Genomic DNA, 25,592 nt, shown 5'->3' with positions numbered 1-25,592 from the left:
TAACTTTTTTATAAATCACATTTCTGGATTAAGTATTATACACAAATATTTACTGAAATGGTCATGTGATTCTTCTCTTTTATTCTGTTAATTCAGTGAATTGCATTGAGTGGGTTTTGAATGAAAAACCAAGAATTTCCTCCTAGGTTGAATTCCAGGTGGTCATGGTACATTATTAGTTTTGGAAAATACATTGCTGGATTTGGTTTCCTAATATTTTGTTAAATAACTTAGTGATTATGTTTAAAAGGGATATTTGTCTGTCTTTTTTTTTTTTTTTAATGTGGTTTGGCATTTAGGCAATTCTTATTTCATGCAATGGGTTGTCAATCTCTCCTCTACTTTCTGAAATTGTTTCTGTAGCATTCATATTATTTTTTCTTCATTACTTTTTTCTTTTGTTACTTGAGATTTTGGTGCCATATCTTAGAATCCATTGCCAATATCAGGAGTTTTGTGTCCTCCAACATTGTCTACTTTTTCAATATTATTATGGCTATTCAAGATTATATGCAATTCCTTGTGAATTTAGGTTCAGCATTTGCATTTCGTCTAAATGCGCTGAGTTTAGATCACTCTGGGGCTATTGCCATCATAATTATATTTTCTACAATCCATTAATATAGGATATGCTATCATTCATAGGTCTCCTTTGATTTTTGTCATCCATTTTTTGTTGTTTTCAGTGTAAAAGTCTTGTGCTTCCTTGTTTAAATTTATTCCTAAGAATTTTACTGTTTTTAATGCTATTGCAAATGGAACAGTTTTATTAATTTCATTTTAAGGTTGTTCATTGCTTTGTTATAGGAATAAAGCTGATATTTGCATGTCAATCTTATGTCCTGTAACATTGCTTAATTTAATTATCTCTTACAATTATGTATGTAAGTATGTTTGTGTGTATGTGTGTATGTGTGAAAGGGAGGTGAATGTGTGGATTCTACAAGATTTTCTATATATGAGATCATGTCTTCTGTGCATAGAGATAATTTTATTTCTTCCCTTCATATGTGGATGCTGTTTTTTCTTTTTTCTTGTCTAATGTCCCTGGTTAGCACTTCCAGTAAAATGCTGAATAATAGTGGTGAAAACAGACATCCTGTATTGTTCCTGATTTTATGAGTAAAGAATCCAGTCTTTCACTATTAAGCATGCTGTTAGTTTTGAGATTCCCTAGATTTCCTTTATCATATTGACAAATTTCCTTCTTTTGCTTTTAATTTTATTCTGGTAATGTATATATAATATTTCCCTTTTTTAATCACATTCAAATACATAATTCAGTGATGTTAATTACATTCACAACGTATTGCTATCATCAACTCCATCCATTATCAAAACATTTCCATCACCCCAAACAGAAATTATGTACATATTAAGCATTAATTCTCCATTCCCATCTCTCACCCTGCCCCCTGGTAACTTTTATTCTAGATTTTGACTCTATGGAATTGCTTATTCTAATAATTTCATATCAGTGAGTTAACACAAGTTTTCTCTTTTTCGTGTTTGGCTTATTTCACACAATATGATGTCTTCAAGGTTCATTTCATCCATGTGGTTGAATAAATCAGAACATCATTCCTTTTTTATGTGAGTAATATTCCATTATATGTATATATACCACATTTTATTTGTCCATCATTTGTTGATGGACATTTGAGTGTCTTCCATCTGACATTGGTGAATAATTCTGCCACACACATTGTTGTTGAAATATGTGTTTAAGTCCCTGTTTTAAATTATTTTGGGTATATACCTAGAGGTGGGATTACCTGGTCATATGGTAATTCTATTCATAACTTTACGAGAAACTGCCAAAGGTTTCCCATGGTGGTAGCACTATTTTACATCTCCTCAACAATAAATGAGTGTTCTTACTTCTCTGTATCCTTTTTATCACAAGAAAGGATTTCTGTTTTTTTAATAATTGGCATTCTAGTGGGTGTGAAATGGTATTTCATTGTGGTTTTGATTTGCATTTCCCAAATGGCTTTTGATGTTAAGCATCTTTCCATGTACATTTGATCATTTGTATATCTTTTAGGAGAAAAGTCTTAAGTCTTTTGCTCAGTTTTTGAATGTGTTGTTTGTCTTTTTGTTATTGACTTGTAGGATTTCTTTATATATTCTGGAAATTAAACTCTTATCAGATATGTGGTTTCCAAATATTTTCTCCTTTTTCTTACATTGTATTTTTACTTTTCTTATGAAGTGCTTTGATTCAAAAAGTATTAATTTTGATGAAGTCTATTTCTTTCTTTATTTTTTTCTTTTGCAGCTCATGCTTTTGGTATAAAGTCTAAGAAAGCATTACCTAACAGAAAGCATTGAATATGCCTCTCGATATTTTCCTCTAGGAGATTTATAGTTTTGGTTCTTTTATTTAGGCATTTGATCTATTTTGAATTTTTTTTAATATGTTGTGAGGTAGGGGTCCTCCACCTTCATTCCTTTGCATATTGATATCTAGTTTCTACTATACCATTTGTTGAAGAGACTAATTATTCTCCATTGAGTGGATTTGGCACTATTGTCAAAAATCAATTGCCCATAAATTTGAGAAATTATTTCTGAACTCTCAGTTCAAGTGCATGGGTCTAAATATCTTTGTGCTGTTGCTGTCTTATTTTGATTATTGTAACTTTGCAATAAATTTTAAAATCAGTAAGTGTGAGTTTTCCACCTTCATTCTCCTTTTCAAGATAATTCCAATGACTCAGGGTCCCTTACTCTCACATATAAATTTAATGACTGACTTTTCCATTTCTGCAAAGAATGTCATTGGAATTTGATCGAGATTGTGTTGAATGTGTAAATCACTTTGGGTAGAATAGATTTCTTAATATTCAGTCTTCCAATTCATGAACGCAAATGTTCTTCTATTCACTTAGGTCTTCTTGATTGCTTTTAGAAATGCTTTGCAGTTTTCCATGTATGAATCCTTTACATCTTTGATTAAATTTATTCCTGTATATTGATTCTTTCCCTTACTATTGAAAGTGGAATTTTTCATCTATTTCTTCTTCAGAATGTTCATTACTAGTGCATAGAAACCCTACAGATTTTTGACTGTTGATCTTGTACCTCTCAATTATCTGATAATTTTACTAGCACAAGTAGGTTTGTTGGGATTTTTCAGAACTTTCTGAGTATAATATCATGTCACTTGAAAATACGGTACCTTTTACTTCTTCCTTGCTAATTTAGATGCATTTTATTTCTTTATCTTGCCTCATTGAAGTGGCTAGAACTTCCAGTAAAATATTGACTAACTGGTGGCAGTGGGTGTCCTTGTGTTTTTCCTGCTCTTAGAGGGAAATATTCAGTCTTTCACATTTGAGTACAATGTTAGCTTTAGGTTTTTAATACAAGCCCTTTATGTGTTGATGATTTTTTCATTCTATTCCTAGTTTTGTGTTTTCATCAAAACAGCATGTTAGATTTTGTCAAATGACTATTTTATATCAATTGCGATGAACATGTGGTTTTTACCTTCATTTTGTTAATGTGGCATATTACCTTAATTGATTTTCTTATGCTGATCTACCCTTGCATACCTGGAATAAATACTGATTGATCATGGTGTATAATTCTTTTCATATGAGGTTGGATTCAGTTTGGTAATATTTTTTGAGTATTTTATGCATCTGTCTGCATAAGAGGTATTGATTTGTAATTTTTCCTTGTCCTATCTTTGTCTGTCGTTTGTATTATGGTGATGTTGATCTAATAAAATGAGCTAGGAAGTAGTTCCTCCTCTACAAATTTTTGAAGAGTTTAAAGAAGATTGGTGGAAATTTTTTGGTAGGTTTCAAAAAATTTACCAATGAAGCCATCTAGTCCTGTGCTTTTTCTTTGATTACTCATTCAGGATGTTTATTTTCTTTAATTTTTTAAATTCATTTTTATTGAGATATATTCACATACCATGCAAAGTGTACATTCAGTTGTTCACAGTACCATTATATAGCTGTGTGTTCATCACCAAAATTAATTTTTGAACATTTTCATTACCACAGACACAAAAGTAATAAGAATAAAAATTAAAGTGAAAAAGAACAATTAAAGTAAAAAAGAACACTGGGTGCCTTCCCCCCTTCCCCCCACTTTTCTACTCATCCAGTCATACACTGGACAAAGGGGAGTGTGGTCCATATGGCTTTCTCAACCACATTGTCACCCCTCATAAGCTACATTTTTATACAATCATCTTCAAGATTCATGGGTTCTGGGTTGTAGTTTGATAGTTTCAGGTATTTACTGCTAGCTATTCCAATTCATTAGAACCTAAAAAGGGTTGTCTGTATTGTGCATAAGAGTGCCCACCAGAGTGACTTCTCGGCTCCTTTTGGAATCTCTCTGCCACTGAAGCTTATTTCATTTCCTTTCACATCCCCCTTTTGGTCAAGAAGATGTTCTCCATCCCACAATGCTGGGTCTACATTCTTCCCTGGGGAGTCATATTCCACGTTGCCAGGGAGATTCACTACCCTGGGTGTCTGATCCCACATAGGGGGGAGGGCAGTGATTTCACCTTTCAAGTTGGCTTAGCTACAGAGAGGGGGCCACATCTGAGCAACAAAGAGGCATTCAGGAGGAGGCTCTTAGGCACAATTATACACAGGCCTAGTCGCTCCTTTGCAGCATAGTCTGTTTATTTTTTATCAGTCTGTTGAGATCTTAAATCATTATATGTAGCTTTTGTGTTTCTAGGAATATATTCATTTCATCTAGGGTTATCTAATTTATTGGCATACAAGCGTCCATAGTATCCTCTTATAATACTTTTTGTTTCTAAGCGGTCAATATTAATGTGCCCACCTTTTTTTTTTTTTAATTTAGTTTTTTGGTCCTCTCTTCCCCCGTCCCCTTTGTCATTTTAGCAAGGGTTTTGTCAATATTACTGATCTTTTCAATGAACTGACTTTTGATTTGGTTGGTTCTCTCTTTTGCTTTTTGTTCTCTAATTTATTTATCTGTACTTTAATCTTTCTTATTTCCTTTCTTCTGCTCACTTCTGATTTAGTTAAATCTCCTTTTCCTACAGCCTTCAGATGTGAGGTTTAGGTCTATGATGAGATATTTCTTCTTTATTAATGACAGCATTTCAACTACATACTTCCCTCTCAGCACTGCCTTTTCTGTATTCCATAAGTTTGGTAGGTTGTATTTTCATGTTCATTTGCCCCAAAGTGTTTCCTAATTTTTCTTAAGATTTCTCTTTTGACCTAGTTGTTGCTTATAAGTGCATTGCTTATTTTCCACATATTTGTGAATTTTTTCAGTTATCCCTCTGTTATTTTCAGTTTCTTTCCATTGTGGTCAGAGAACATACATTTAATGATTTAAATATTTTTTAATTTATTGACGCTTATTTTGTTACCTAACGTGTGGCCTATGCTGGAGAATGATCCATCTGTACTAGAGAAGAATGTGTATTCTGTTGCTGTTTACATATATATATAATATGTGTGTATATATATATATATATTAGATATAGCTAGCTCATGGTATTATTCAAGTCTTCTGTTTCTTTATTGATGTTTTTTTCTAGAAGTTATATCCATTATTGAAAGTGGTGAATTAAGTTCTCCCTTCAGAATCTTTCAGTATTTGCTTCATATGTTTTGAGGTTCTGCCCTTATGTGAATATAAATTTATAATTATTATGTCTTCTTATTGAATTGACACCGTTGTCAGTATATAATGACCTTCTTGTTACTTCCTAATATATTTTACTTAAAGTCTGACTTTAGTATAGCTAAACCAGCTCTCTTTTGGTTGCACTTTGGATAATATATATTTTTCCATGCTTCTGCTTTCAACCTACTCGTGTCCTTGAATTTAAGGTGAGTCTTTTGTAAATAGCCCATAGTTGGGTCATGTCTTTTACCCATTCTCTCAAGCTCTGCCTTTTGCCAAGAGAGTCTGATCTACTTACATTTAAAGTAACTACTCTTATTTCAGGGCTTTCTTCTGCCATTTTGATATTTGATCTTCATAAGACATATCTCTTTCATCTATCAAATTTCCATTAATGTCAAAATTTCATGTTTGTTTCCTTTTTTAAATTATACCAAGTAAGTGCCTTCTCATTTTTTTCTGTATATATTGCCATATATTTTCTTTGCAGTTACCATGGAGCTTAAATATTGCGTATTAAATCTAAAACAATCATATTTGATTTGATGCCAACTTTATCATTACTTTTTACTCATTTGCATTTGAAAACTTTATGAAGTCAGGTGCAGAACTGCGTATCATAAAATACAACACAATAGTAATAGCAGTAATAATTAATCATATAGTTATTTTTATTATAGAGCTTTATTTATTTATGCCACTTTGATCCATTACTTAGTGACCTTTCCTTTCAGCCTTAATCATGCCTTTAGCACTGCTTTTAGGGCAGGTCTAGTGCTGAGGAAATCCCTCAGCTTTTGCTTATCTGGGAATATCTTCATCTCTTCCTTATTTTTGAAACACAGTATACTGGATATAAAACTATTGATTGGCAACTATTTTCTTTCAGCATTTAAAATATTTGTTCCCACTGCTTTATTGTGTCCATAATTTCTTATGAGAACATAGCACTTTACCTTTATAGGATTCACAACTACATAACACATTGAGGATTCCTAGTTCATGTTGTAGTGCTTGTTTTTTGCTCCTTTCACAATTATTTCATTGCTATTGGCATTCAACTGATTCCTTATCATAAATCTCTTTGTGGGTCTTTTTGAGTTTATCCTATTTGGAGTTCATTAAGAATTGTGGATGTGTATGTGCATTCCTTTTGTCAAATTTGGGAAGTTTTCACCCATTATTTCCTCAAGTTTTCTTTCTTCCCTTTCTTTTTTGTCCTTCTGGAACTCATAAAATACATACATTGGTCCATGATGTGTGGCATATATGTGTCTCATAGGTCCGTTCAGCTCTGTTCAATTTTCTTTGTTCTTTTTTCTTTATGTTCCACAGACCAGATAGTTTCATTTGTCCTATCTTTAAGTTGACTTCTCTTTTTTTCTGCCGGCTCAAATCTGGTTTAAACCCCCCAGGATTTTTTTTTTTTTCATTCAATGTGTTTTTCATGTTCTGCATTTCTGTTTGATTCCCTTTTATAACATATCTCTTTATTGATATTCTTGTTTTCTTCATATATTGTTTTCCTGATTTTCTTTTTCTCTTTGTCTGTGTTTGCCTTAAGGTCTTTGAGCAAGTATAAAACAGCTAATTTTATATCTGTATTTGGTACAACCAATGTCTAGACATCCTCCTTGATGGTTTCTGTTGCTTTATTTTGTTCCTCCCAGTGACCCATCTTGCCTGCGGTGGTTGTTGTTGCTTTGTATACCTTGAATTTTTGTAAATATCAGAATATTTGAATATTTTTGAATATATTATGTCAGGGAATCAGATTCTCACAATTCCAGTGTTTAATGATTTTTTTTATCTTTTATTTGTTAATTACTCTAGTAGACATTTAATTTAGTGATTCTTTCAAACTATACAAAGACTATTTCCCTTGATGTGTGTGGTCACACACATCTGATGATTTTTTTCTTTAAATTAATTTATTGGTATTAAAATATTTATTAGAGAATTTTTAGGTTACAGACACATCATGCTTAAAATACATAATATACAGAATGTTAATAACTTGCATTAATGGCATGCATTTGTTATAATTCATGAAAGATCATTGTGATTATGGTATTAACTTTAAACCATAGTTAAATAGGGCTTAATGTGTTGTACAGTTCTACATTCATTCTTTAATTTTTATTCTTATAATAAAAATACAACCTAAAATTTCTCCTTTTAACCACATTCACATATATAATTCAGTGTTGTTAAGTACATTCACAATGATGTCACATATCTGTTTCTTTAACTTATACACAACTAATGTTATGATGGTGGCTTTCTTGAATGGCAGTAAGTAACCAAAGAATAAACAAAATAAACCTTTCCCAGTCTGCAGATTGTCTCTGTGCTGGTGATCTCCTTCGGCACTTAGCCAGGATTGCACAGTCTGAGATGAAAACATAGGGCACTCTCAGGTCTTTGTGTGCATGTGTATGCATGGCCTTATTATTTCCCTTATTAATTCCAATGACATCCCAATGCTCTATTTTCCCCCCAAAATCTCAGATTTTCCTCACAGCTCCAGTTTCTCTATGATTTGTCCTAACTTGTTATCTTCTGCCCCATGCAGCAGTGGTTCACCTGTTGTCTTACAGTGTTTCAGTGACCCTGTCAGCCACTTCAACTTCAAGTTAGGTTCTGGGATAGGCAAGGCAGAAATGGGTGTCTTTCATTAGTCTTTCAGACTGCCACCAGATGAATTTGAGCAGATATACAGATATACGTGCAACCCAATAAGCAAGGAAAGGTTACTCTACTCCCTCTTGAACTCAGGAAAGGGACCCAAACCGGAAGGAAGGGTTTTTCTCAAACACAGCCAGGGAGACAGTGTGGGCTGGGCTAGTGAATGTTCCAGGTGTTTTTCTTACCATTTTAAGTTTTCTCTTTCTAGATTCAGCATTTTCTAAATATTGTAATACTTGGAGTATTTTCTGGAGTTTGAGAAAGTTCATTTTGCAAATTATTGCTTGTTTTTCAATGTTTCTGTCAGTGGTATCAACACTCGGGGCTTCTAACTCTACCATAATACTACTATCATTCCCCTAAACTTCTATTTATTGATTTCTCCAATTTGTATATAATTTATTAATTCCTCACAATGAAAGTTGAAAAGTTTAGTGCACTTACTGATCAATTTCACATTTGAGTTTTATGTTTTATTTTTATTTTTACATGTCAAGGTTTGTGGTATTTACATATTGTTGTGTTATAATTAAGCTGCATATGCATTGCATATAGAATAGTCTCAAAAATTTAAATCTAAAGTTCTTTAGTTATTATCAAATGATTTCACTACAGTTCCTTTTCACTGAAGAACAAGGCAGGGCTATTCAATCCAAAGAGAAAAATGTAATCAATATCATTATATCCTGAGCTTTATATTTCATTTGTCATATGAAAATTGATCCTCTCAGTTTCTTCTGTTTCTTATTATAATCTTTATTCACATTTTTATTGTGTCATCTGGGTATATTCTTAGTATATTTCTCTTTCGTAGTGCTTGACCAGTAAGATGTCAGAGTCCTTACCTTTCTGAAAACTTATTTTATTTTTACATTTGAACATTAGATTAGATGATATAGAAATAAAGGTTACATTTATTTCCCCCCTGTTGTCACTAAAGACCCTTTTCCACACACTCCCAATTTCTAGTGTTGCAGATGATAAGCCTGATGCCAGCAAGATTTTTGTTCCTTTCTAGGCAAAATTTTTTTTTCCCCTCTGGAAAAATTTATATTACCTCATTATCATTGAATAATGGGGTGAGTTTGGAAGTAGGTCCCTTTAAATTCACACTTGATAGGCTCTTTCATTATAAACACTTCATCTCTGGAACATTCACGTCCTATCTATCGTTGATTATTCTCTATGCTCTGTTATTTCTATTATCTCCTCATGAGACAACAATAGAAATGTTTTGATATATATACATATCAATTGGTATATATATTTATTTATATTGGTAAATAAAATTACTCTCACTTATTTTCCATGTATTTCCTTTATAATATCACTAAAATTAGCAGCTTAGAATTTAACCTATTTATAATGAATTATTTGGTCTAGAATCATTTCTTTCATATTGTCCGTTATTTTCATTTATCAGGTACTCTTCTTTCTTTTCTGATTGACTTTCTTTCTTAGCAACTTGCTTTTATATTTCTCAATTTATATCCTTTTGAATCTCTAATAATACACAAACTGGAATTTATTAAATTTTAAATTGTGATCAATTACTTTTGTATTTTTTCCTAAAAATATCAAAATGCTTATGGATCATTTGATAGACCATTGAGGATCACCCATGGTTCCATCATCAATCACATGAGGAAATTCTGTTTCCTCCTCCCTGCTTGCTTTATACACTCTTCCAAGGTGATGCTTAGTGCTTTTATGGCTTTAATTACCATCCATATGCTCAAAAATTCTATATTTCTTTTGCCCAGTTATTTCTGAGGATCAGTTACATTTATTCAGTGCCTATTGAACATTGTTACTTGGATGTCTTCCATGATATCTCACCCAATATATTACAAATAACACTCATCTTCTCTGTGTCCATTCTGCATTCTGCCCTCCATTCAGTGAGCTAAGCCAAAACCTGGATTTCATTCACACCGTTTCTATCTCTTATCTTCATTGTATCTTACATTGTTTTGTTTATAATTCCTAAATATTATTTGAATCCATTTATGTCTCTCCATTACATCTCAGATTCCTTAGATGAAACGTCTAACATGGAGATTTTTATGAAAAGTGATTTACAGGAGAAGGGTTGAGGAAAGCAGACCGTAGAAGAGAGAAGAAAGGATGTAGTCTCTACTGGAGTCTGGCTTCAGCATGGAACCAGAGGAACTCTGGAAAAACACATTGCACTACAGAGCTGGTTTCAATTTGTAACCCATGTCCGTCAGTCACTGTGGCTTGGTGGGCCCTGAGGGAGGGTGGGTGGCAATATGCCTCAAGTAAGGCAGCTTTCATTTTATCTGGTACACATATCCAGAGAATTATGGAGCTATGTGCTATTAGCAGCCTGGAACCCAAGCGGCTGGTACATGGGGGCTGAAGCTGGTAAAGGAGATTCTTACTGACCACAACTGTGACCACTACAGTCTGAATTCCCACTGGCACCAACAGAGTTCAGGTTTTCATTCTTTCACATCTAAATCAGTGGGATAGCCTCTTAACTGCAGATTCTAGTCTTGTTCCCACATAACAGCTAGAGTTATCATTCTAAATTTTAAGTCTCACTGTTTTCACTCACTAGCTCAGTGTTTCCACCATTGTCCTTGGCATCAAACTTTATCACATTCATAAGACTTTTGATCTTCCTCATTCATGTCTCTCCAGCTTCGTGGCTTCATTTTTATACTTTTAGCCTTTTATTGCCCAGCACAGTGCATGGTACACCATGGGGGTTTAATAAATAATTTTTGATTGGATGCATGTAACAGCAATCAAAGTTATACTGAATTGTTTATGTATCATACTTATATCATACTCAATTATATCAAACTCTTGACCTTTGTTGTATAGTCCATCTCATAAGAATTCTCTTACCACAGCCTCATCATACCTACTGTTACTGTGGAAAGCTTTTCATTCTCCAGTTCCCAAGTTTTATGTCTTTTATCTAGAGACCTTTCCTGATCCTTTTCTGGCTTTTGCTGGGTATCACTCCCATGTGCTTTCATAGTCCCCCATATTGTTTTAATTTCTGTCCTATACAGGAGATCTCCCAATGGATAATAAACTCTCTGAAGCTCTATAGTAAGGTAAGACCTGGGTCTCTTTTCACTCTCCACTGAAGCCCAGCAACTGTCACATTTCTTGGGATCAAAAATATTTATTGCTTAATGAATGAAGGAGGAGGGAAATGATGTCATATTTGCACCTTAAAATTAACATGTGTGTGGACAGAGCCATATGTTTTTCAAAACAGCATTTAATAATGAAATGTTACCAAAAAGTAAATGGATTAACAGAAGCATAAAATAAACAGAGCACATTCATAAGATAATGAAAGCTTGCTGATAGCAGGGAGAATACCAAGGTAAACTATTTGCTTATTGCTGGGAATCTTTCTTTCAATTTCTTTCTCATTTCTGAGTTTAATCAAAACTGAAAAATAAATAAATAAAATTGTGATTCCCACCCCCATAAGATCTAGCTAAATTTCCCTTCAAAATCAGAAAGACAGGAAACAATTCCTCAGCTTTACATACTATTTTTATGCTGAATATTTTATTCAACTTGTTCATATGATTGATACTAGAATACATAAATTCGGTATTTATTGTGTATCACCCACTGTGCTACCTTGCAGAAAGTAATTGTATCCTGCTGACAAGTACCTCATTGAGTATGATGGCATATTTAACAAATAGAAATGTATGCTTGACATTCAAATGTTACTTTATTTGAGTCATTATTCTTCATTTTCGGTTATAAGGATAAGATGGGTTAAATGAACAATAAAACTCAGTTCTGAATCCCACAAGGAAAGTTGAAAACATGGGAAAATCTCATTACCTATCACTCAGAGATTAAATGCCCATTGTTTTTATAGCCCTAAATTACAGTTAGTTATCAAGAATTTACAAGCAATGAATGACCATAAATTATGGTGTAAAAATAAGCAGTTATTAATGAAATAGTGTTAGATTTATATCTATAGAAAATGAAATAATATATACAATGTGCCAGCAGAGTTTCTTGCTCAATAAATTGTTGTTATTATTATTGCTTTAATTTTGCTTCATTACTGCCTGTCAGTGTCTCATAGCAGTTAGGAGCATGGCTGTGAAATCAATTAAAATTGGGTTCCTGACTTCTAAATGCATCTGTGTGTGTGTGTGTGTGTGTGTGTGTGTGTGTGTGTGTGTGTGTGTATTTTTTTTTACCTTCCCATTTTTGTCAGTTTCCTTACTTGTAAAATGAGGAGAACAGCAATGCCTACCCCTTTGGATTATTACAAATTAATGTTCAATATCAATATATATTATTAATTTTACATTTTTTATTAGAGGAAACTCTGAATCCATACACATGGATGAAGTCAATAAATTTAAAACCAATTTGGAAGAATTTTCCAAGTATACAAAAATGGTCCTGTTAGATTTCTTCCCATTTCTTGCACTCATCTCAGCTTCCTTCAATGCAGAATCTAAGAATTGCAGTGATTGGTTTCCTGCTTTCTCCTACAAGCATTCCTTTTTGAGACCATCCCAAATATCCTTTTGACAGTTTCTGTAGTGGAAGTATAGTGAAACACTAGAGATAATTGTTTATAAACTGAAACAGCTTTCCTACTGCACAATTTTGTGATAGCATTTTTCATCTGGTATAAGGTATAAGGTGTAAATTAAGGATTTAACATGGGAGTTATGTTAGCGTAGAATACAGCAACTGCTTTATCAATGGATAGTGTAGCTACAGGTCTCATGTACACAGATATGCAAGGCACAAAAAACACAACAACCACTGTGATGTGGGAGACACAGGTGGACAGGGCTTTGAGTCTCCCCTCCAAGCTGTGGTTCCTTAGGGAGTACAGGATGACCACATAGGAGACTAGCAAGAAGATGAAGTTTAACAGGCAGATGAACCCACTGTTAGCAGCCACAAAAAACCCTCGAGTATGGGTATCTGTGCAGGCAAGATTGAGCAAAGGGTTCAGATCACACATGAAGTGATCTATGATGTTGGGGCCACAGAAGGGTAATAGAAATGTGAAGAGAATCTGTATGGCTGCAGGAAGAAAGCCTCCCACCCATGCCACTCCCACTAGCAACCCACACAACTGCCGGTTCATGATGGTTGTGTAGTGCAAGGGCTTGCATATGGCCACATAGCGGTCATAGGCCATCACGGTAAGCAGGATGACCTCAGCACCTCCAAAGAAATGTTCCCAAAAAACTTGGGTCATACATCCATTGACTAGGATGGTCTTCTTTTCATAGAGTGCATCTATGATCAGCTTTGGAGTATTGACAGAGGAGTGGCTGGCATCTGTAAAGGAGAGATAGGCCAGGAAAAAATACATGGGGTATTCCAACAATGGACTGGCAACAATGGTGACCATAATGACTACATTTCCTACCACAGTGATGATGTAGATGACAAGAAACACAATAAATAAGATTTTCTGCATTTCTGGATTCTCTGCAAGCCCCAGTAGAACAAACTCTGTCACATTGTTTCTGTTCTCCATGAATTTCAGCTAACTCTTAATTACATTACCTGAAAAGAAAACAATTTTTATTAATGAAACTTTCAATATTATACTTTCCCATTATAAGAAATAATAAATGTCGGTATTCAATCAATTTGTCAGTCTTTATGAGTTTTTCTTTAGATGGAAATTAACATTATGAATTCTTGAAGCTTACTAAAACTGCCTCACAGGTGAAATTCTGGTGAGAGTATAACTATGAAGAAATTTTGTAAACACATAGGGCAGTATATCATCTGTGTTCACTGATGACTAATAATTTAGCAGTAGTACCAAGTATACAGATGACTCTGGAAAGGTAGGTAGAAGACGGTTGTTAAGGTCATGAATGTAAAGTTAAGAAGTTTACCCTTCTTCTGTAGGAAATAGAGAAATATGGAAGATATTGAGAAAATAAGTGGAAGCATAAAGAGGAATCTGGGGAAGGGGGAGTATCGGGATATTGCTATTGTAAAGATCTTTGTGTATCTTGAAGGAAAAATGAGCAGAGAAACTAGATAGGAGACTTTTTATAGTAACTGAGTCAAGGAATAATATGGGTGTTGGTAATAAAAGAAAGCATAAAAAAGGTATTTAAAATACTTATAATTTTTCATGTCAGAATGCAATTAACTATATCATAGCTAATCATATATTTATTTTAAGGATTCTTTGCTATATACACAGCATGGTGGTACCAGCTTTGTACATGTGATTTCATTTAATCCTTGTAAAAAACTATGTGGTTGGTATTGCTCACTCGTATTGCACTTGAGGTAAGAGTATCCAGTACTAATGCTAATAGTTATTGTACCAATGATAATATGAGCTAATATTTACTGTTCACCTTGTGTTCTAAGTGTTTTACAGACATGGCTTATTTAATGCTCTCTACACACCTTTGAGATGGGTACCTTTATTAATACTTACTTTAGACATCAGAAATAGGAAGCACAGAGATACGAAGTATCTGTGTCAAGATCAAGCAGCTAATAAAGGGCAGAGCCAATGTTGGGTCTTAGGTTGTTTTGGCTATTATCTTTTTCTTATCCCATTCCTTAAACCTACCCTATTTTGTTTACAATAAACAATGCTGAAATAATAATTTTTATATTATATTAAAAGATTGTAATATTTATAAGTTTAATACTACTTTTTGTATGTTTAATGACATCTTGAATATGTTTATTGTTTAATGACATCTTGGATTTCTTAAATATTAAAAGAAATGTAGTACTGCTTTCATTGAAGGGCCCCTTCATCTTGGTTTCTCCCTCATTCCCTTCTCTCTTCTCTCTTGTCTGTATCCCACTCTGTGGTCCTCTTAGAGTTTTCCACAAAAACTGAAACTGACTGTCATAGTGGTTAAGTGTATTGAATCTAGGATTATATAGACTATATAATTCTGGTTCTTCTACTTGCAACTTTTTCACCTATGGTACATTCCTTCATTCCTTGCTATCTTACCGTCTGTGTAATGAGATAATAATATCCACCTCTCAGATTGTTATGAGAATTGATTGAGAGAGAATGTATGGACATAACCAGACAGTGCTGGGGACACACATAGCTCCTTCATATATTCCGTTTTATGACTGCTTATGCACCTAGGAGATAGCAAAAACTGGTATTTAAGCCATGATACAAAAAAAATTTAAATATGTAATAAGCTCAAGAAAATCACCTCTAAATTTATCTTAAAAGAAGCCACAGAGACTCATATTATTTAACTCATATGGGTAGCTGATCCCACTAAGTGTTCTCCATGTTCATGTTTGCACTAAACTAATCAGGTGATGGTTATGCCATTCCTTATTCATCTTTCTGTTTTTTTCTTTATGTGAAGTATTTTTAAATATTGTTTCCATCATTATGGTTTATCTGCATTATTAAAGGAGATTGTCTTATTATAAATGCATGGTGTCAGATGTCAGAGATCTAGGTTACAGGGCTTCACATTGCTTAACCTCTATGAGCCTCAATGATTTCATCTGTTAAGTGAGGATAATGATAATTATTATCATTTTACTAATTGTGGTGGGGATGAAATACTTTATTACTATATTTGAAAAGTGCTTAAAATATTTGTAAATATGGAAAGTAACATGCTTTATTTTTTTAATTAAAAAGATTTTTTTTAAATAAAAGTGAAGACTACTGAAAAATTACCTTAGGAATTTGATAGATGATCTTAAAGATTTTGGGGGTATTCATAAACAATCTTACCTTCAAACTCACCTCCTCTAGGAATAAATAACTTTCATATGAAAAGATATTACACACTTGGAAAGAGGCTATTCAGTTAATCAAAATCAACAGTTGTTAAGAAAATGTTCATTAAGAGTCTAAATCTTTCCTTTTGGTCTAAAACCTGAAAAAACTTTTCCCAGAAAACCTAGGATTTGATTTTGGAATGGACTTACTTGAAATAATATGGAGACTCAATCTTCTGTAGATGGATGTCTCTGTTCCTGCAGGGCAAGAGGCAGAAAGTATGGTGGAAACACATTTAAATGGGTCACTCTGCCCATAATGAAACTTGTTCTAGAGATGAGAAAAACAGCAAATCATCTTCACTTTGCACTGAATAGAAATTTAAAGGTTTCATAAAGGTTTCATAAAGGTTCGGTGACCTGGTCTTATTGGTGTTGCCTGCTCTCCCGGGAATAAATTATCTCTTCTGATGGCAATACTTTGTTTCAGAAACAGGTATTCTGAGGAGCCAAATCTGAGAAACATCTATACATTAACGGAAATTGTATTCCCTGCACTTGGAAACTTAACCAAGTGAGAGTTCTCGTTCTCTGCACCTCTGTTGTTGAGAAAACTGAATGCCATGTGAATAGCAGGGTGATATCATTCCAGTATGTGAATCTTTGGTGCAGTTTCCCTGTTGACTTATGTCAAAGAAGGAGCTTCTCTTTAAGTCTTAAAACTTTTCTAGAAAACTGCTATTGATTACTTGAGAGTTAGAGCACTAAGGATCTATGCATAAGAGCAGCTATTTTAAAATATTTGCTCCTAAGCATTGTTTTTCATATTTTTCAAGCAGCCTTTTAAGTAGCCAGAAACCCTAAAAATCTACAGATTAAAATTAGCTCTGATGTCCTTGGGCTGGTTATAGAATAGTGGACAGCATTAGAAATGTAGAGAGATAACTGAACCATAAGAATGGAGTTCCAGTTGTTCTACATCTTTGGCACTTTGTGTTTTTACTTGTTTCATTTTGGTCATTCTATTTGAATATAGTGGCACATTATTGGAGGTTTATTTGTACTTTCCTGGTGACTTTTTTTTTTCACGTACTTATTGGCTATTTGTATATCATCATTTGTGAAGTTTCTGTTCAAGTTCTCTTCACATTTTAAAAACAGGGTTTTGGGTACCTTATTACTGAGTTGTGGTATATATATATATATGTAATACATGTTTGTGACCTGCATTTTCATTTTTAAAACAGTATCATTTAATATCAGGAGTTTATAAATTTTGACAAAGTTTAATTTTCATCTTTTTCTTATGGTTCATGCTTATTTGTTTCATATCTAAGAAATACAGATCTACTTAACATCATAAACATTACTTCTATAGTTTTCATAGATTTAGCTTAGCACAGAAGTCTTTGTCCAACTTTGATTCATTTTTTGTGTATGGTGAGAGGTAATGCTTGAGGTTCTTCTTTTTTCCCTATGAGTATACAATTGATCAGCAAAACTTTTTGCGAACTCTAATCTTCCATATTTAATTACTTTGAAATTTTTGTGTAATTAATCATGTAATTGAGTCTATTTATGGGATTTCTATTCTGTTGCACCAATCTATATTTTTATCCCAATGCCAATTCCACACAGTCTTTTTAGTGGAGCTTTAGAGGAAGTCTTGAAATTATGTACAGTAAATCCAACTGTGTTCCCTTTTTGGAAGTGATTTGCTACTCTACTTTTAAATTTCTGCATAAATTTCAGAATAAGCTTGCATTTTTTTCAAAAATTCTCCTGGCATTTTGATAGGAATTTCATTGAATCTATAAAATTGATAAGGTAAAAATAATGGGTCACTAATACTGATGTATATCAGTATTATCTCTCCCTTTATTTACACCTTTAATTTCTCTCAGAAGTGTTTTCTTATTTTAATATATAGGTGTTCAATATTTTTTAAACATTTATCTGTAATATTTCATTACTTCATGTTTTCCAGCAGTAGTGTAATACTATAATACTATTTTGATTTTACTTTCCTTTCCAATTGTTTTGTGCTTGTAGAAATATACCTGATTTTACTACATTGGCTTTGTATCCTGTGACTTTGATAAATTCACTTCTCGGGTCTCTTACTGTTTTGTAAAGAACTGAACATTCTCTGCTGGCACAACCATGCTATCTGTAAATAAATAGATTTTTTACAATTTTATTTCCTTCTTTCCAGAGTCTGTGTCTTTTATTTCTTTTTCTTACCTTATTGTAATTACCAGAACCTCTGTTATAATGCTAGATAAATATGTTGAGAGTGGACATTCTTATCCTGTTACAAATCTTAGAGGGACAGTATTCACCATTAAAGATGAAGTTAGTTGTAAATTGTAAATAGATGTTCTTCATCAGTGTAATAACTTTTTTTTTCTTTTTCTTTTCTTTTCTTTTTTTTTTTAATGTGCTGCCTCAGTTGACATCCATCTTTGGCTTGGGCTCTAACCTGAACACTGCTCCTTTGCCTACTTAATAAGCAGCTTTCCGGCCCTGTGGCAACTCCCCCACAGCTGAAATCCACATATATGACTACCACTCATGCCACCCACACACCTCATCCAGACCCCACAGCTCCTACAAAATAATGACCAAACCATCCCCACCACCCTCAGACCCCCAGTCCCTTAACCCATTCCTGCGTTTTTGCTTTAAACCAACCAGTGTTTGAGTCCCACAGGAAATCCACTAACATCCACCCCTGAACCACAAGAAAGGCATAAGCCAATGGCTCCCTCTTGCTCTGCTTCTTTGCTCCCCACCTGCTGGTTGAGTTACCTCAAGGGTGTGCATTTCCCGTTGACCCTTCATGCACCCCTCCTTCCCTGGGACCTGAGTAACACACTAACCTTTCTTATCATAATAGCCTCAGTTTCTCATTATATAACACCTGACCCCCACCCAGACCCAAATTTAAAATCCAACTTAACTAATTTGCAACAATCAAATTCAGCAAGTTCCTTTCTATTCCTTATTTTCTAACTTTTAAAGAAAATTGTAGTTCTGAGTTTAAGTTTATAAAATGTTTCTATACCTCTATTAAAAAATCAATTGTTTCTTCTCCTTTATTCTTGTTAATTAGTGAATTATGTTCCAACCTTTTATTCCTGGATAAACTCCTCATTTTCATGGTGCATTATTCATTTTTAAAAACATATTGCTGAATTTGATTTCCTAATGTTTTGTTAAATATCATTGTGTATATGTTCTTAAGGGATAGGTATCTGTCTTTCTCTTTTTTTCATTATTGTGATTTGGTTATGCTATTTAGTCAATGCTGGATTCATGCTGTGAGTTGCATAATGGCTCTCTATTTTTTGAAAATAGTTCATGTAGAATTGTTATCTTTTTTTTTACTATTTTTTCTTTTGCTACTTGTGGTTTTTGTGTCATATCTTAGAATCCATTGTTGAATGCAATGTCTTTAAGATTTTTCCCTAAGTTTTCTTCAAAGAGTTTTATGGTTTTAGCTCTTGTAGTTAGGTCATTGATCAATTTTGAGTTAATTTTTATATATGGTGCTAGGTAGGGTTCTGGTTATTTCATTTGTTAGTGGAAATCCAGTTGTCCCAGAACCATTTGTTGAGGAGACTACTTATTACCTATTTTATAGTCTTCGAGCCCATGTAAAATCATTCACCATATATATGTGTGTGTGCGTGTGTGTATGTACGTGTGTATTTCCGAAATCTCAATTTTATTCCATCAATCTATATGTGTACACTTATGCCAGTACCACACTGTTTTCATAATTGTAGCTTCGTAATAAGTTTTGAGGTCGGGAGGTGTGAGTCCTCCAACTTTGTTCCTCTTTTTTGAGATTATTCTGGCTATTCAAGGTGTTTGAAATTCCCTTTGAATTTCCAGATCAGGTTTTACATTTCATCAGATGTGGTTGTTTGGACTTTGATATGGATTGTACTAGTTTAGAGATCACTATGGGGGATATTGCCATCTTGATTATATGGTCTTCAATCCATGAATTCAGGATGTATTAGCATTCATTTTGGTTTGTGATTGTTGGCAACAATGTTTTGTAGCTTTCTGTATACAAGCCTTGCAACTCCTTGGTTAAATTTATTCCTAAGAATTTTATTCTTTTTGATGGCATTGGAAATAGAATTGTTTTCTTAATTTCATTTTCAGGTTGTTCATTACTAGTATATAGAAATAAAACTGAGATTTGCATGTTTTTCTTACATCCTGTAACATTGCTGAACTCGCTTATTATCTGATTTTGTTCTCTGTGTGTGTGTGTGTGTGTATACCTTGGGAGTTTCTTTATATGAAATCATGTCTTCTGTGCATAGATATAATTTTATTTCTAGCTTTCCAATTTGGATCCCTTTTTTTCTTCTTGTCTAATGGCCTTGGTTACCACTGGCAATACAATGCCGAGTATTAGTGGTGAGACCAGACATCCCATCTTGTTCATGATTTTATGAGTGAAGTGCTCAGTCTCTCATTATTAAGCATGATGTTAGCTGTGCCCTTTACATAGTCTTCTCTTATCAGATTGAAGCAGATCCCCCTTTTCCTAGTTTGTTGAGTTTTTTTGTTTGTTTGTTTGTTTGTTTGAAAAGGGGTTGGATTTTGATAAATGTTTTCCTAAATAAATTGATATGATCAGATGATTTCTCTTCCTTCATTCTATTAATCTGCTGTATTATACTTACTGATTTTCATATTTAAAACATTCTTTCATCCCTGTGATGAATCCAGTTTGTCAGGGTGTGTAACTCTATTAATATGATGCTGGATTTGATTTGCTTGTATTTTGTTGACAATTTTTGTATCTATATTCAGTAGGGATATTGGTCTTCTGGTCTTCTGATGTCTTTGGCTTTCATATCAGGAAATACTGGCTTTATAGAATGAATAAGGAGATAATTTCCTTCTCTTCTTATTTTGGAAGAGTTTGAGAAGGACCGGTGTTAATTCTTTAAATATTTGGCAGAATTCACCAGTGAATCTACCTGGTCTTGGGATTTATATTGTTCAAAGCTTTTTTATTATTACTGATTCAATTTCTGTACTTTTTTCTATCCATAATTTCAATTTCTTAATTGAGTTGGTAGTGCATATGCTTCAAGGAATTTGTCCATTTAATTTAGGTTGTCACAGTTGTTGGCATACTGTTACATATAGTATTCTCTTATAATAATTTATATTTCCATAGGTTGATAGTAATGTCCCCATTTGCACTCCTGCTTTTAGTAACTGGCGTTTTTTTTCTTTTTTTTCAGAAGTTTCTGAAGAGAAATTGGTTGTTAATCTTATTGATGATCTCTTTTATGTGAAAAGTAGTTTCTTTCTTGCTGCTTTCAAGATTCTCTCACTGTCTTTGTCTTGTGAAATTTGATTATAATGTGTATCAGTGTGGACCTCTTTGATTTTATCCTACTTGGAGTTCATTGTACTTCCTGGAGAAGTACACATATTTGGGAAAGTTCTGTCCATCATCTCTTCAAATACTCTTCTTGTCCCTTTCCGTCTCTCTCCTCTCTGTCTGGGACTCCCAATATGCCTATGTTGGCACACTTGAAAGTGTCCCAGTGTCTATGTTCTGTTTATTTTTCTTCATCTTTTTTTTCTTTCTGCCCTCAGACTGGATTATGTCAAGTGACCATTTCTTAAGTTCAATGCCTCTTTCTTCTGCTTGCTGAAATCTTCTCTTGATCCCCTCTATTGATTTTTCAAATCAGTATGTACTATCTACTCCAGAATTTGTATTTCCTTTTCATAATTTCCTTTTTTTTAATTGATAACCCCTATTTTTGTGAGACTTCATTCTCCTAATTTCCTTTAGTTTTTATACATGGTCTAATTTTACTTTTTGAATGTATGTAACACAGTTGATTTAAAGGTTTTTTCTAGTTATTTCAATATGTGTGCTTCCTCAGGAACAGTCTCTATACATCATATTTTTTTCTGTAAATGTGATATCCTTGTATCTCTACATGTTTTACAATTTTTTAATTGAAAACTGGACATTTTGGATATTATAATGTGGTATCTCTAGAAATCAGTTTCTCTCCTCAGGGTTTGTTGTTTTTGCTTGTCTTGGGTGTGATTGTTTATTGACTTTCTAAACTTTCTGAAAAGAATGTGTTCTTCATTGTATGTGGTCACTGAAGTCTTTGTCTAATTAACTCTGTGGTAGGCTAGTGATTTGACAGAAATTTGATTAAATGCTGTTCCATTCCTTGCTCTGTGTTGGAGCACTCTGAATGCTTTGTCAGGCTTTTCACAACTCTTCTTCCCTTCACTTCCTGATCATGTAGAGCCTGAACATCAGATAGAGATAAAAGCTTCGGGTCTTCTCAGGACATTTCTGAGCATACACCTATCCCTGAATCCTCATGTGGACTTCTAGATTACCACCAGACAGAGGAGCTTTACAAACACTTTATTTCACCATCTATAGTCTTCGACAGACTCTCTTTTCCCAGATTTTTCAGACCCTCTGCTGCTTTCTCCATCTGTGTTATTCATTGCCTTAGGCAGCTGCAGCCACTGTGTTTGCCTTTGGTTCTTTAAAAAAGGTGATGCAAGGGGCTTCCCAGCCTTGAGAACTTCCCAAGGCATGAATGACAAAGGCAACCTCCGGAGTCAATTCTTCACAGAGCCATCATCATGTTAAAATGCATGTCCACAATTGTTTCTAGTCAAGGTGTGTTTGTTCTCAGTACACCAGGAATGTGGCCTGCTGCTGAGATGGCAGTAGGGAACGACTGGTGGGGAGTTAAAATGATTCAAGGCTATAATTAAATTTATCAAATTCCTTCTTCATTAAGCATTCTCCTGGTTGTTGTGTTTGCGATTATGTTCCAGAGTTCCAAACAAATGTTGACTCTATTTTATGACATTTTTATCATCGTTTTAATTGAGCAATAGGCTTTTGTAGTTCCTTTCTCTGCCATTTTTGGTGATATCACAAACCTATTTTTTTAAGGATGCTATATCATGACCATACCATATTTACTAAAGAAATGTAGGATTGGTTTACCATTAGAAAATCAGTCAATATATTTCACCAATAAAGAAAATAAAAGAAAAAAATAAATGATCATCTCAATGTATATATAAAATCACTGATAAAATTCACATCCATTTTTCATAAAAACTTGTAGCAATATAGGAATAGAAGGAAAATATTTAATATGGTAAAGGATATCTACAAAAAAAGCCTGCAGTGAATTAACTGAGAAACATTGAACAATTTTAATCTCCCTTTTTTTTTTTTTCTTTTTTTGCTTTGGGTTTTTCTCTTCCAGAAACCCTGTGACTTTCAGTTCACTAAGTTAGTATGACTGTGACTGTAATTGCACTCACACTGGATTGAAGAAAACCAAGAGAGAGTTTATTTTAAGAATTAATAATTCTGCTAAGAGCCAAGCATTGGCAAGCCAGTAGTTTATAATCCTCTATTCTGGGTTGTGGGAAAAAAAATGACCTCTCTCTCCTGACCAGTTTGCATGTAAGAACAACCTATGACTTACTTGTTTGTCCATATTTTTCCTAAATGTTATTAATAAAGCCCATGATCAACAAGAGGGTTAAGTAAAATGATGGATTTCAAGTCTAGCAATTATTGGTAATATTACAATGTGCGTAATTCTTGAAAAATAAGTTGTTCTTGGATGAATTGTTCTCTTTTCTCTTCCTTTCTCTCTTTCTTTCTTTGTTTCACCTTTCCTCATTGGTAAATGCTTTATGATACCTAACATTGGCCAGCACAATAAATATAAAAATGAGCAGCTCGTAAGTCCAAGAAGAAAAAACATCCTGAAAACCATTTATTTGAATAGTGATCTGGGTTTACAGTTTTCTAGAAAACTCCACCCTCAGTTTTAAGAGTCAAATTCTGATTCTACATTGTGGAAAATGGATTTATAAAATATATGAATGAATCAAACAAAAACAAAGCAAAAAGCAGGGGTACAAAACAATGATTAAATCTTCAAGGATTTCTTTAGTAGATAACTCTTTTATGTATTTGTTTTTTTAATCTGAAGACTTTTCTTGTGTGTGTATGTTTTTAAATGCAATTTTATTGAGATATATTCTAACACCATACAGTCAATCCAAAGTATACATTCAATGGTTCAACAGTATCATCACATAGCTGTGTATTCATCACCACAATTTTTGAGCATTTTCATTACTCCAGGAAAAAAAAAGAGAAAACCCAAAACATCCCATCCATTTCCCCACCTCATCATTTAACATGAGCTTTTGTGCAGTAAAATTTGATACTGTTGATGAAAGAATATTATGATATTACTGTTAACCATAGTCCATGGTTTGCAATAGGTACATTTTCCCCATATACCATTCTATTATTGACTCCTTTTAATAGTTTTGTACATTTGTTCTAGTTCACAGAAGAGATTTTTTTTTATATTTGTACTGTTAATCACAGTCATCATCCACCACCAGATTCACTGAGTTATACAGTCCCATGTTTTAACCTCTGGCTTTCCTTCTGTTGTAATATGTGACTCTAAACTTCCCCTGTCAACCACATTCACACACAAAGTAGCACTGTTATTTATACTCATAATAATGTGCTACCATCACCTCTATCAATTTCCACTCATTTAAATTCAACCTAATTAAAAATTATGCCCATCTTAAGCAAACACACACCATTCTCTAGCCTCATTCTATCTCTTGGTAACCTATACTATCCTATGCCCATGAGTTTACATAGTAAAATTATTTCATATTAGTGAGATCATAGAATATTTGTCCTTTGTGTCTTAATACTCATTTCACTCAACAAAATGTACTCAAGCTTCATCCATGTGGTTGCTTGCTTCAGAAATTCATTCTTTCTTGCTGAATAATATTCCATTGTTTAAATATACCACGTTTTGTTTATCCATTCCTCTGTTGGTGGACACTTGGATTGTTTCCACTTTTGGCAAATGTGAATAATGCTGCTATGAACATTAGTGTGCAAAAATGTCTGTTCATGTCCCTGCTTTTAGTTCTTCTGGGTATATACTGGTAGCAGGAGTGCTGGATCATAGGACAACTCTACACTTAGCTTTCTGAGGAACCACAAACCATTGAAGATCTTTCTTTTTGACATTTATTCTTGTTTCCCTCATTCTCCTATTTTCTTCACTTAGCATAAGTTTTTAGAATCTTTGCACTGTGGTGATATTCAAAGACATTTTTCTTTTGAGTTTTCTTTACTAATACTCTCAGTAAGAGCATGCAGGAACAAATGTGATAGAAGATCTACAATAATTTAAATCTCACTACAATCCTATGCATAGGATTTACCCTTTTTTAAACCAGTGAAAGATTTTTACACTACTGACATTTTTTTTCCAGATATTCTTTTTCCAGGGCAATAACTAAAGTATAATAGTGTACAGGGAACATTAAAAATAATTGCATATTACTGCATATTACTGCTTATTACTGTACTTCTCAATCCTTTTAATTTCATTTCCATTAATTACTGC

General features: G+C 33.5%; 1 protein-coding gene across 1 annotated transcript; it reads right to left on the bottom strand.

The window, feature by feature from the left end:
• Positions 1-13,015: 13,015 nt before the first annotated feature.
• On the bottom strand, positions 13,016-13,864 carry LOC119517151 (olfactory receptor 4C46-like). The gene has a single exon (XM_037813717.1). The coding sequence runs from the start codon at positions 13,862-13,864 to the stop codon at positions 13,016-13,018; it is 849 nt and encodes a 282-aa protein (XP_037669645.1).
• Between the last annotated feature and the right edge of the window lie 11,728 nt (positions 13,865-25,592).

This window comes from Choloepus didactylus, chromosome 21 (genome assembly GCF_015220235.1).
Source record: "Choloepus didactylus isolate mChoDid1 chromosome 21, mChoDid1.pri, whole genome shotgun sequence".
NCBI lineage: Eukaryota > Metazoa > Chordata > Mammalia > Pilosa > Megalonychidae > Choloepus > Choloepus didactylus.
This window is presented reverse-complemented; position numbering and strand designations above follow the sequence as displayed.

Bases quoted from the DNA above. Each gene is read 5' to 3' on its own strand.
- LOC119517151 (XM_037813717.1), bottom strand. From the start codon at position 13,864: ATGGAGAACAGAAACAATGTGACAGAGTTTGTTCTACTGGGGCTTGCA.